Source organism: Piliocolobus tephrosceles, chromosome 1 (genome assembly GCF_002776525.5).
Source record: "Piliocolobus tephrosceles isolate RC106 chromosome 1, ASM277652v3, whole genome shotgun sequence".
NCBI classification, from domain to species: Eukaryota; Metazoa; Chordata; class Mammalia; order Primates; family Cercopithecidae; genus Piliocolobus; species Piliocolobus tephrosceles.
This window is the reverse complement of record NC_045434.1, coordinates 84,894,822-84,907,274: the sequence shown is the minus strand read 5'-3', so window position 1 is coordinate 84,907,274 and position 12,453 is coordinate 84,894,822. Positions and strand designations below refer to the sequence as shown.

The following is a 12,453-nucleotide window of genomic DNA, read 5'->3' as shown; positions in this document are numbered from 1 at the left end:
CAATATATGTTCCAAAATTGTAGGCCAGGCACAGTGGCTCATGCCTGTAATCCCAGCACTTTGGGAGGCCGAGGCGGGTGGATCACGAGGTCAGAAGATCGAGACCATCCTAGCTAACATGTTGAAACCCCATCTGTACTAAAAATACAAAAAATAAGCCAGGCGTGGTGGCGGGTGGCTGTAGTCCCAGCTACTCAGGGAGGCTGAGGCAGGAGAATGGCGTGAACCCAGGAGGCGGAGCTTGCAGTGAGCCGAGATGGTGCCACTGCACTCCAGCCTGGGCTACAGAGCAAGACTTCATCTCAAAAAAAAAAAAAATTTTTATAGGATTTCTAAAATTCTAATATGTCTGAGTATATACTGTCAATCATAATTATGGTTATTATGTTATTATACATGACAGAAATAACCAGATTCCCTTGTATAAAACTGCTAACCCGAGTGGAACAGAAAAAATTAACTAAATACAGGCCAGGCACGGTGACTCACACTTGTTATCCCAGCACTTTGGGAGGCCAACGTGGGCAGATCACATGACAGGGTCAGGAGTTCGAGACCAGCCTGGCCAACATGGCAAAACCCCGTATCTACTAAAAATACAAAAATTAGCTGGGTATGCAGTGCAAGTCTGTAATCTCAAGTACTTGGGAGGCTGAGGCAGGAGGATCACTTGAACCTGCGAGGTAGAGGCTGCAGTGTGCCAAGATCATGCCACTGCGCTCCAGCCTGGACAACAGAGTGAGACTCTGTATCAAAAAAAAAAAAAAAGAAAAAATTATTTAAATTCCAAGAAAATACTCTGCCAGATTTTCATGTTAAACCAGCCAATACTAAAATTGTTTAGATATACAATTTGAACTTCAAGGTCTGAGTCAAATTACCTATGATAACCCATTAGTTATCAGTGCTATGTACCTAAATTGGAGACAAAACTGGTATTCAAGAGGACGTAAGTCCAATGTTAAGCATGGACTCATGGAAAACCAGGATGGCCACCTTGTCCCTCTTGAGACTCTAAGGCTTTTGTTATTAAAGGTTCTGGATTTTATGACTCATCATGGAAAAGATAAAAAGATCCACATTGAATATACTGATGTGGTTAATTTGTAAATTGCAAAAACTGTTTAAAACCAGTGCTTCCACAGTTGCCAGGGACAGCAGAGCTGAGGCTGCTCTCCTGGACACTGAGCAGAGTCCTGTGGCTCTCAGGCCTTTTTGAGTGGGGAGCTGCTGGGCAGCCCGGGATCATGGAAGAGAAAGTGCTAGAGGTTTATGATTTGATTCAAACTATCTGGGACCTAGAAAAGCTCAATACATTAGAAGAACTGGAATTGGTAAAGGAAAGTTATATGGAAGTTAAGGAGATAAATGAAGAAGACTATCTGGTTATTACCAAGTTTACATCAGAGTACCTCATTGATATTTGGCGATTCTTATGGGGCTGTGCTTGAGAATAAAACTTCAGCGGTGTTTACCATTTAAACATAAGTTGGAAATCTACATTTCTGAAGGAACCCACTCAACAGAAGAAGACATCAGCACACAGATAAACAACAAAGAGCAAGTGGAGGCTGCAATGGAAAACCTCAGCTTATGGGAAATTGTGGAACAGTGTGTCCTTGAACCTGACTGGTAGGTATTTTAAGAGTCGCTAACCTGTAATTGATATATTTGTTTAAACTCTTTGTATAATGTCAAAGACTCATGTTTAATACATAGATGATTTGTACCTCAGATCATTTTTTAAAGGATTATTTCCAAGCAAGATTTAATTTTAAGGTAGTACCTAATTTGTTCAGTGTATAACATTCTCAGGATCTGTAACACTTAAATGATCAGAATAATATTTTCTAGTCATCATGTGTAAGATGAGTTGCTATTTTTCTGATGCCCATTCTGATGCAAATACTTTTCATGTCCAATATCTACTGTGCCCAAATGTACTCAATTTAAATAATTACTCTGTAAAATAAATAAGCAGATGATTCTTGTTATAAAAAAAAAAAAAAAAAAAAAAAAAGCAGCCGGGCACGGTGGCTCACGCCTATTATCCCAGCACTTCGGGAGGCCGATGTGAGGATCACAAAGTCAGGAGTTCAAGACCAGCCTGGCCAATATGGTGAAACCCTGTCTCTACTAAAAATGTAAAAATTAGCTGGGTGTGGTGGCGGGTGCCTGTAGTACCAGCTACTCAGGAGGCTGAGGCAGGAGAATCGCTTGAACCCAGGAGACCGAGGTTGCAGTGAGCCGAAATCAGGCCCCTGCACTCCAGCCTGGGCGACAGAGCAAGACTCTATCTCAAAAAAAAATAAATAAATAAAAACCAATGGTTGGTTCCATATTCCTGGGGAGGTAATCAAACCTTCAGGTACATTTGGCTACCTGAAGCCAATGGGTCATTTAAACATGTATAAATAAATGTCATTGCACTGTCATTTTCAATGCATGTTTTTGTTATAACAGCTAATTACTATGCCAGAGCATATTTTCACCAGATAAAGAAAACCTTTTATGATTCACTGAGGACAATGAACCCCTTCACAATCTAGAACCTGAAGACTGAATCCTCTGAGAACATCAGAGAAAGACTGTCCTTCTATACTGCAAAAAACTTTGGAACCTTGAACCTTGGGTTCATAAACAACTGAGAGGGTCCCTCTACACTCTTGGAACTGTACACCTTTTGGAATCCTTAAGGTAAAACTAACCCAGAAAGTTTCTTCCCAGAAGAAGATGGTATCCTTGACGTGAACAGTTTTTCCCAAGATCATGGATCAAGACTTCTATCATGAGACTCTTATCTTTGAATATTTTTTCCTTGTTTATGCCTCTATGAACAATAGAAAATGGGTTCTATTATGTTCAGTTATAGGGTATACTTTTATTTGTGAAGGATTTTGCAGCTAGCCTTATACATGAATAACCTTATACTTTGATAAAGACAAGATGAAGGCCCAATGTAGGTGAAAAACTTTAATTGTACATACATTTCCTCACAATCAGTAAAAACTCCTCTTAACCCACATCATGGGTTTTAACAGAGTCTCTTTAGAGAACATTGCCAGGGGGCCTTCACTTTTCTAAAAGGACGTCATTTGTTAGGTCCTTTTTCCTCAGTTTAGAATAAAATAGGCAATAATTTAAAATGTATTCCTCATAATAGGCTCTCTAGCAGATTCTACTGTAAAGGCTGTCATTACACAACAGACTTTAAATTCTCTTGTGAAAGTTATGCTAAATAATAGAATTAGCTAAACAGAAAAGTACCTGTGCAGCTGCTGGCACTTGTGGCCTATGGAGGAATACATTAAATGTAGATTATAAAAATTCAGTTGTAGAGGATTAATGAAAAGATCATTTAGTCAAGCAAGTAGACCCTTTATCTCACTCATTCTTTAATCTATTTAATTTTAGGTGGTTTGGTTTATGGGGACCCTGGGTAAGGAGCATACTCCAAACTCTTGGTATTATCCTCCCAATAGGCATAAGAATAGTCTCCCTGGTGCACTGTATTCTCTCTAAGGTTTTAAATGTTTCATGTAGCCATCTCTAGAACCTCAAATGGTCTCTCTTCAACTAGAATGAAAGAGCTGAAAGAAATATGTGACCATGAGGATACCATAACCTATGAATGATGTACTGACACCAGAAACCCAAAATGATGGTAATAGAGTGGTGCTAAGGCCCCAAATTTTGGTCACAGTCTCACCTAAGTGAGAACCTGACCAAAAAGGGGGAATTTTTTTAAAAAAAATACAATTATGGGAGGCCATTGTTTTGGACTAAGCTCATGCACTAGGTCCCAACAGGCCAAACCAAACTCAAATGGAGTCACTCATGCTAAATGTGACATAATCAAACTAAGAATACACATAAATCCTAGAACAGACCAGGTTTTTTCTCCTGTAAACAGAATGTTCCAGCATAAAGACATACCCTCCACTCAGTCTCTGTTCCTACCTTTGGAAAACTCATTGTTTTACTGTTTCCAGTGGGTTTCAGGAGCAAATAAGTATATCTACAATGGTGACAGTGACAACAACTAAAGTTTTGGTCAATCTCTCAAAATTGAGAAAATGACCAAAAGAGGGGAGTTATTGAAGCGAACTAAATATGGCCTGAGAAGGACTTCATACTTCTATATTTGAGTTCTTGCGGATGAACTGCAACCTAGCTTAAGGTAGATAGATTGAAAACCTAACAGGGGCATGCAACTGTAATAGCTGCCTCCTGGCCAGTCCCAGAGGCTGCACTTCAATCATTCATATACTGCTGAGTGTTCAAACTGTGTTCAAATAAGGCAAACACCAACCTGAAAACAATCCAGCCGTTTTGTACTTCACTTCCAATTTCTGTACATCATTTACCTTTTTTTTATCTACAAATCTTCCACCTCGTGGCTGTGCTGGAGTCTCTGTGAATCTGCTGTGATTCTAGGGGCTGCGAGATTAGTGAATCATTCATTGCTCAATTAAACTTTAAATGTAATTCAGCTGAAGTTTTTCTTGTATCAAGTGTAAACCAAAAATAAAAAAAAACTTAGAAGGTTCCCCAGCCATCTAAATAGGCTTCCTCCTTGGCCACGGAACTCTTAATTTTTTTTTTTTTTTTTTTGACAGAGTCTTGCTCTGTCACCCAGGCTGGAATGCAGTGGTGCGATCTCTGCTCACTGCAACCTCTGCCTCCCCGGTTCAAGTGATTCTCCTGCATCAGCCTCCCAAGTAGCTGGGATTACAGGTGCGCACCACCATGCCTGGCTAATTTTCGTATATATTTTTAGTAGATACTGGGTTTCACCATGTTGTCCAGGCTGCTCTTGAACTCCTGACCTCAAGTGATTCACCCGCCTCTGCCTCCCAAAGTGTTGAGATTACAGGTGTCAGCCACCGTGCCTGGCCTGGAACTCTTAAAATTTAACCTGAAAGACTGGTTCAGGCCATGATAAGAAGTGGGGTTCAGACATGCCTCATTATACCTCTCTGGCATTAACATCAACATAGACTTTAAGTCTGACAAACATTTTACAACCTATTCTCTCTGAAGCTTAATAGCTGAAAGCTTCCTCTGCAAATAAGAACTTTGGTCTCCACAATCATATATATATATATATATTTTCTTTCTTTCCTTTTTTTTTTTTTTTTTGAGATGGAGTCTCACTCTGTCACCTAGGCTGGAGTGCAGTGGTGCAATCTCGGCTCACTGCAACCTCTGCCTCCCAGGTTCAAGTGATTCTCCTGCCTCAGCTTCCTGAGTAACTGGGATTATAGGCACACACCACCACGCCCCGCTAATTTTTGTATTTTTAGTGGAGAGGAGGTTTCATCATGTTGGTCAGGCTGGTCTCAAACTCCTGACCTCGTGATCCGCCTGCCTCAGGTTCCCAAGGTGCTGGGATTACAGACGTGAGCCACTATACCCGGCCCACAGTCTTTTATCTTAACCCAGACATTCCTTTCTGTTAATCCCTGGTCTTTAGGTAAATTCAACCAATTGTCAAACAAAATTTTTAAGTCCACCTATAAGCTGGAAGCCACCATCCTCGACCCCCGCGTTGAGTTGTCATGCCTTTCTGAACCAAACCAATATAGGTTTTAAATGTATTTGATTGATGTCTCATGCCTCCCTAAAACATATAAAACCAAGCTGCACCCTAACCACCTTGGGAACATGTTCTCAGGACCTCTGTCCTGAGGGCTGTGTCACAGGCCATGGTTACTCATATTTGGCTCAGAATAAATCTCTTGAAATATTTTACAGTTTGACTCTTTTTGTCAACAACAGCAAGCCACCAGCACTCCTGGTGAGGGAAGGGTAGAGGGAACTTTTTATCAGCGAAATGGGAGAGGTTCACGGAAGCTGCTTAGAAAGAGTTCATTGGTTCCAGAGGCCCAACGCCAAAGCTCAAAGTTGTCCTCAGTTCATTGGTGGAGCTGCCATTACTGGGCAAATGTTTCTTCCGAGCAACTTATCTGAATTACTGTAGTCACAAAGATCGTCTAAATTTTATCAAAGTAGGAGACCCGCGAATGACACAAAAGGGTTTCTTGCGGGGTTTTTCGAAAGTCCTTGCAAATAGTTCTTATCTCACACACTAAGCCTGAGCCTCCTGTCCTTCCCAGCCCTGTCTGTCTGAGCCTGACAACGTGATTTCATTCCTTATTTGTAACTTTCACAAAACAAAGGCCCTGGTCTCATGAACTCACTGCACAAAGTGATCCTGGTTCGCTGGGGCAGATAAGCGATGCTATCTGCCTGCCCTGGTCCAAACATCTCATCTGGAATACTGCAGGCCAGTGGAAATGCCCGGAATAAACTCTGCTTACAAGGTAATAGCAAGCCTCACTGGCATTTCAGAAATGCGTAACAGCTGCTTCCTTAGGGCCCTCCCCACTCCATTTTGGTTACGTTGTGACATAAATTACTCCATTTTGAACTACAGGGTCATTCCTCAGCCCCCGCCAACCCCGCAGATCCCCCCTCAGCTCTGCTGTATCAGCCTTTCAGATCCCCCTTCAGCCTCTCAGGTCCCCCTCAGCCCGCTCCGTCCCTTTTCAGCCCCACCTCGAACTTTCCTCATCCCCACAGATCCTCCCTCAGCCTCCCTTGATTCCCACCTCAGCGCCCAAGGATCCTCCCTCACTGCCCCCTGGGACCTCCCTCAGTTCTGCAGATCCCCCCCCTCAGCCTCTTGGGACCTCTCTCACCCCTTCTAGAGTCTTCCTCAGCCCCGCAGATCCTTCCTCAGCTCCCCCTGGATCCTCCCTCAGGCCAGCTGGTGCCCACTCAGCCCCGCGGATCCTCCCTCCCTCAGCCCCCACCGGGGTCCTCCCGCAGCCCCACCTGGGTCCTCCCTCAGCCCAGCTGGTGCCCCTTCAGGCCCGCGGATCCTCCCTCAGTTCCCCTGCGTCCCCCTCAGGACTCCTCCTGGGTCCTCCCTCAGACCTCCGGGACCTCTCTCAACTCTCCTGGATCCTCCCTCAGCCCTGCGGATCCTCCTTCAGCTCCCCACCCCGGGGCCTCCCTCATACCCGCGGGTCCCCCTCGACCCCGCTGGCCTGCCCTGGTCCTCTCGTAAGAACGGAGGTCACCTGGCCGACCCCGCCTGGCTCCTGGTACTGCCGCAGCTCCCCGCAGGCCCCGCCTACCTAGGCTTCGCCCCGCCCCCGAGATTACATCACACCGCGCCGGCCCCGCCCAACGGGGGGTATATCTTCGTGTCTCACCGCCCACTCTTGCCTCGCCCGGCCATGGAATACGTCCTACCGCGCGACGCAGCGCCTGCCAGTGACGTTGTGGGCTGCGGCGCTGCAGCACCCAACGCGGTGAGTGTGCCGTGACCTCCTGCGCGGCCTCGTCCTTGGTCTTAGTTTCCACCGGGCAGTGGGAGTCAGGACCGCCTGTCCTCAGGCCCCTCCGCAGCGACTTTGGCGGCTGCAGGTTGGCGCCTCGTGTGGCCGGGAGTAGAGGCGGGGGGCGCTGTACTCTCCCTGTGGAGTCGGGAGGGAGGGAGAGAGAGAGGGAGGCAGGGAAGGGGACTGGGGGCTGCACCTGTACTGGGCCCTTGTCCCCATGCGGTCTAGCAGGAAGGAAGAGGTAACTTCCCCTGAAGACCCTCCTGGACCAGCCCCAGGCTCCTGTGCTCGTGAGGCCGAGGGAGAGGGATGTCGGCATAGGACACGGAGCAGGATTTCCATTTTAGAGGCAGCTGGACCTGTCTTCAGGTCCCTTCCTTGGTGAGAGGGGTACGCCAGAGGAAGCTGGGCGCTCGGCCGCCGTGCAGCCTCCTCTCCTGGAATCTGAGTATTGGAAACTGGGCTTTTACCTCGGATACCTCAGCACAGACTCCCATGGGAATCCAGGTCACAGCAAAGCAGCCCTGGGCCTCCACTCTCCTTTAAGCAAGCATGACAATCCTCACCTGACTGGGTTTTTATTAAAACTAGCAATGACCTTAGAAAGCAAGGCATGACCTCAGCTCCACTTTTGAGGCTGCAGTCCATTTAGAGAGGTTTCCCAGACTCGGTAACGGCCAGAGCAGACAGCCTGTGCCCTGCCGCAGACTTACTCAGAATTTTTGGGAGTAGTGATCATCTTCTGCTTTTGGAAAAACCTCTACAGGCGGTTCTGAGAAGTCCAAGGGTTGCTGGGAGAGGTTGGTGAGTGGCGTGGTGATTACATGTGTCTTGGAAGCATCCTGGGCTGGGATTTGATGAGAACCCATTAGATGGAAGAACCTTCCTTTTAAAAAAGATGTCTTCATTCTCTACCTAGCAGGTTGCACGCCAGGACCTGTACTTACCACCACCACGTGCCACGGGGCTCTAAGGAGGAATGGCGGCTGTGGGCAGCCTGCTTGGGTAAGCATGGACTTTTAGGTCCCTGGGTATTACTGTCAGGGGCTACCCCAGGGAACCCCTCTCTTCAGCAGGAAATGGCCATTCTAATCCTCCCTAGTCCCAGCTATTGTCCACTGTCCCCTGTGCTGGAAGCTTTGTGCCCTTGCTCAGCCTGGCAGCCTCTTCCTGGCTAGGGGGCCTGAGCGGCTCTGACCACCACCTGCGGCTCCTCGGGAAGCCCTGAGGCTCATCCTGCTCCTAGCATGGGTCACCAGCTCTGGTAGTGTCTCCTGTTGCCTGGCAGTGCCCCATCACGGCCAGCCTCAGTCATGTTGGACCAGTGCTTGCACGTTTATCTGCAGCCTGTTGAGGCAGAGCACCGTGAAGGCCACCGAACCTGCACTCCGCCACCTGCACACATCCTCCTGGCAGGCCGACAGCAGCAGGGCCTCACTCAGTCGTGTGCACCGCCAAGTTTATGCACGACTCTACCCTGTACTGCTGGTGAAGCAGGATGGCTCCACCATCCACATCCGCTACAGGGAGCCGCGGCGCATGCTGGCGGTAAGCTTCCCTCTCCAGGTGCTTCCAGGTGCTGGGCTGGGGTTCAGGCTGTGGTGGGGGTGCTGGTGGCCAGTCGCCTTAGGATGGACATGTGGCTGTGATCACTGTACCACATGACAGGAGTCAGGGGAGCAGGTGGTTGTTGGAGGATTGGAGGAAGGCTTAGATCCAAAACTGACTCTTAAGCGCCAAAATTAGATAGGACTAACCAGTAGTGTGTTTTTATTTTTAAAATTTATTTTTTGAGACAGGGTCTTGCTCTGTCAACCAGGCTGGAGTGCAGAGGCACGATCTCAGCTCACTGCAGCCCTGAACCCCCGGACTCATGCGGTCTTCCTACCTCAGCCTCCCAAGTAGCTGGGACTGCAGGTGCACACCACCATGCCTCGCTACCTTTTTGAAATATTTTTTGTAGAGATGGGGTTTCTTTGTGTTGCCCAGGCTAGTCTTGAACTCCTGGGCTCAAGCGATCCTCTCACCTCAGCCTCCCAAAGCACTGGGATTACAGGCATGAGTGAGCCACCATGCCTGGCCTTGTGTGTTTTTAAAAACATCAAATCTGAGGAAAACACAGAATAATTTATTTTAAAGACTGAAAGCTTTGAAGGGAGAGGCCAATAAGAATGTTTGAAAATTAAGCTAGTATAGGATGGAAGAAACAAGTTGACAGGAAGGACCTGGGCTGTCCCCTCAGTAGTTCTCAAGGTCCCTCGATCCACATGGACAAAACTTGGTCTGTCCCCTGCAGATGCCCATAGATCTGGCCACCTTGTCTCCTGAGGAACGGCGGGCCCGGCTGCGGAAGCGTGAGGCTCAGCTCCAGCCGAGGAAGGAGTACGAGCAAGAGCTCAGTGATGACTTTCATGTGGAGCACTACCAACAGTTCTGGAACAGGACCAAGAAGTGACCGTGGCTCCAGCCACCCCGGGACGTTGATAAGATGGGAGGGCTGTTCTTAAATCACATATTCTCGAAGCTGCCACCTGGAGTCTGTGTCTGTCCCCACACTAGGTGTAATCCCCAGACTGGCAGCTCGTCTCCTGAAAGGCACCAGCTCAAGCATGGAGAGGGCTTAGTGGACTAGCAGGGTGAGGGTTGGTTTAGATCAAACCTGTGGGTTTTGGACACTGCTCTGGGGCTGTGGTACACACGGACAACTGTGTGGGCAGTACCCAATACCTCCAAGCTCTAAGCTGTGCCTTCCCAGCCTCAGAGGCGACTGCCCTCCTGACAGCACAGTGGCCCTCAGGTTGGTTCCTAGGAGGGCCTGGGTGTTCTGGGACTCAGGCATCAACCTTGGTGGGGCAGCCCTAGGACCATCTGGACCACAGCCTGCAGCTCCCTGCCCTGGCCCTGCATTCCCAGGCTGCCCCAGGGAAGGTCCTGCCCTGGGAGGGTCCCCAGAAGAGCAGCCAGCCCTGGTTGTCCTTGACTGCTAATGGGGTCTGAAAAACACAGCCCAGGGAGATCCACAGACCCTGCTCCATCTGTCCAGAGGCTGATTTCACTTAGGACCAGCTCCAGCTGATGTGCAGGCACCTTCACACACACATCAGCCCAGGTTTTGGACAGCTCAGGGCCCGGACTGCTTCCTGTCCCTGTCCTGGGGTGTTACTGGGTCCCAGCTGGCAGGCTGTCTCACTGACACCCGGAGTGCCCAACAAAGACTTCTTGCAGTGGTGTTCTGGGATTGCCAGGCAGGTGGGAGTGTGCTGTCGTGCCCCTGTGATGACAGTGCTTATAACTGAGGAGCCTGGGCAGTGTCCCCACCTCGCAGGCCCTTCCCTTGTCCCTTAAGTTTGTTCCTGGCCCTCTGCTCATCATGCCGGCCTTCAGCTTTGCTGAGAAGAGCCTGCAAGGGACGTCCCCTGTCCCTGCCCCTGTCCCTGTGACCCAGCAGTACCTGACCTCACATGGATGGGCTGTGTGGCCGCCTGGGACTCTGCCTTGCAGGGTTACTTCCTGAGCAGCCTCCCTGGAGCCCCTGTCTCTGAAGCTGTGGCTCAGTCCCTGTGGCATATAGAGCCAGCTGCCCGGCCACACTGTGCAGTCACTTGGCCCCCTCCTCCAGTGTACCCAGCCTCCTCCCTCTATAGTGGGCTCCCCTGGGAACTCCACTGCCCCTCTACTCCCTGACCTCCACCCTCCTGGGTCCAGCTTTGCTGCTGTCACAGAGGACACCACTGTGACCAGTGCCCCCAGCTGGGCCTCCACCCAGCAGGCACAGGCCATGCAACCTCTACCGCAGTGACCCCTCCTGTGGCCTACAGCTTGTCAGGCTAATGGGCTCAAAACTGACCAGGTCTTCCCCAGAAACCTGGTCCTCTTGTGACAGGTGGCTGCTTCATCCTCACAGTTGCCCAAACCAGAGCCTCAGAGCCGTCCTGGACTCCTCCCCAACGTCCACCTGGCCCTGCTATCCCTTCTCCACCACACCTGATATCCAGTCAGTGGTCACACTCCACAGCCGGGCCCTGCCCATATGGCCCAAGTCCACCCTGGCCTGGCAAGCCACAATTGCACCCAGGAGTTGATGCCCTACACCCAAGGGAGCCTTCCCAGGAGTGGGCCAGTCACCTTCTGTGTGCCTGGCTGTGGCCTGTTGCTCTGCCCTTGCCATGCACCTGCTCCATGATGCAAGCTCACGCAGCACCTCATGAGGGAGATGGCAGCTGGTACTTGCTAAGTGGATAGATAAGCCAGATGGGCTGTCTGCCAGGCTGCTCTAACAGCCTGACCCATGGACTGGGTCACTAAGAAACAGAAATTTCCCACAGTTCTGGACACTAGACCTGTGTTTCATCCAGTTCAACCTGTGGCTGGAATTGCCCCAAAAGTGGTAGCAGTAGAGTTCCCACAAGGGATTGCCCCACACCATCCTGAGATGGGCTGGTTAGGATTCTACAGAAAGATTGAGCATGCCAGGGTAATGCGCCCAGAGCATTTATTAGCAGGGCTTTTGTACAGAGTGGGCTGCAGCAGTTCTTGCAACGGGTGGTGAGAGAAATGAATGTTCTCTCTTGGTATGTCCATAGGGAGGGGATTGTCGAATGGAGTTTATATGAGGGTTTAAGGAATCTGGCTCAGGCTGGGTCCAGTTTCTGTGTTTTGAGCAACAACCTAGATGCTGTCATCCGTGCCTGGGAACGTTCATGGCTATGGCTCAGGTTCAAGTCTGCAGAGGAAATTATACCGTTGGCAAGGTCACTGAGCGGCCAAGGGACTCGTTTCTTGGTCAGCACTGGGAATGAAAGTGGAAAGGTGAAGCAGGGGGACGCCACAACCTCCAAAATCAGGGTGCCCATCATGCTGAGGTTCTGGTAAGGGGTCTCTTCCAGACTACAGACTACCCGCTGCCTTCACACAGTGGAAAGCTGCACAAAGCTCTGGGGTCTCTTTTATGAAGGCTCTGTCCTCATGACCTAGTCCCCTCCCAAGCACCAACGCCTTGGGTTGAGGATTTCACGTGGGAGTTAGGGTGCACATTCAGTTTACCATGGCAGGGATGGGACCAGTGCTCTGAGGGTGTCTGGATAGCTGCTGGTTCATCCAG

General features: G+C 49.3%; 1 protein-coding gene across 6 annotated transcripts; it reads left to right on the top strand.

Annotated features, from left to right (window-relative positions):
- Positions 1-7,188: 7,188 nt before the first annotated feature.
- On the top strand, positions 7,189-9,888 carry MRPL55 (mitochondrial ribosomal protein L55). 6 transcript variants are annotated; one of them, XM_023203590.1, is made up of 4 exons: positions 7,189-7,322; positions 8,275-8,357; positions 8,699-8,900; positions 9,649-9,888. In XM_023203590.1, the coding sequence occupies exons 2-4, from the start codon at positions 8,332-8,334 to the stop codon at positions 9,805-9,807; spliced, it is 387 nt and encodes a 128-aa protein (XP_023059358.1). In that variant the 5' UTR covers positions 7,189-7,322; positions 8,275-8,331; the 3' UTR covers positions 9,808-9,888. The 6 variants fall into 6 exon arrangements, with proteins under 6 accessions (XP_023059358.1, XP_023059361.1, XP_023059359.1 ...); XM_023203593.1 differs by having other exon boundaries at positions 7,238-7,322; positions 8,272-8,357; XM_023203591.1 differs by having other exon boundaries at positions 7,271-7,437.
- Positions 9,889-12,453: the final 2,565 nt, after the last annotated feature.

What these genes read in the sequence shown, in the direction of transcription:
- MRPL55 (XM_023203590.1), top strand. Translation starts at nt 8,332, where the DNA reads ATGGCGGCTGTGGGCAGCCTGCTTGG. An exon ending in GCTGTGGGCAGCCTGCTTGG is followed by an intron (nt 8,358 to 8,698) that starts GTAAGCATGGAC and finishes GTTTATCTGCAG; the next exon opens with CCTGTTGAGGCAGAGCACCG. An exon ending in AGCCGCGGCGCATGCTGGCG is followed by an intron (nt 8,901 to 9,648) that starts GTAAGCTTCCCT and finishes TGTCCCCTGCAG; the next exon opens with ATGCCCATAGATCTGGCCAC.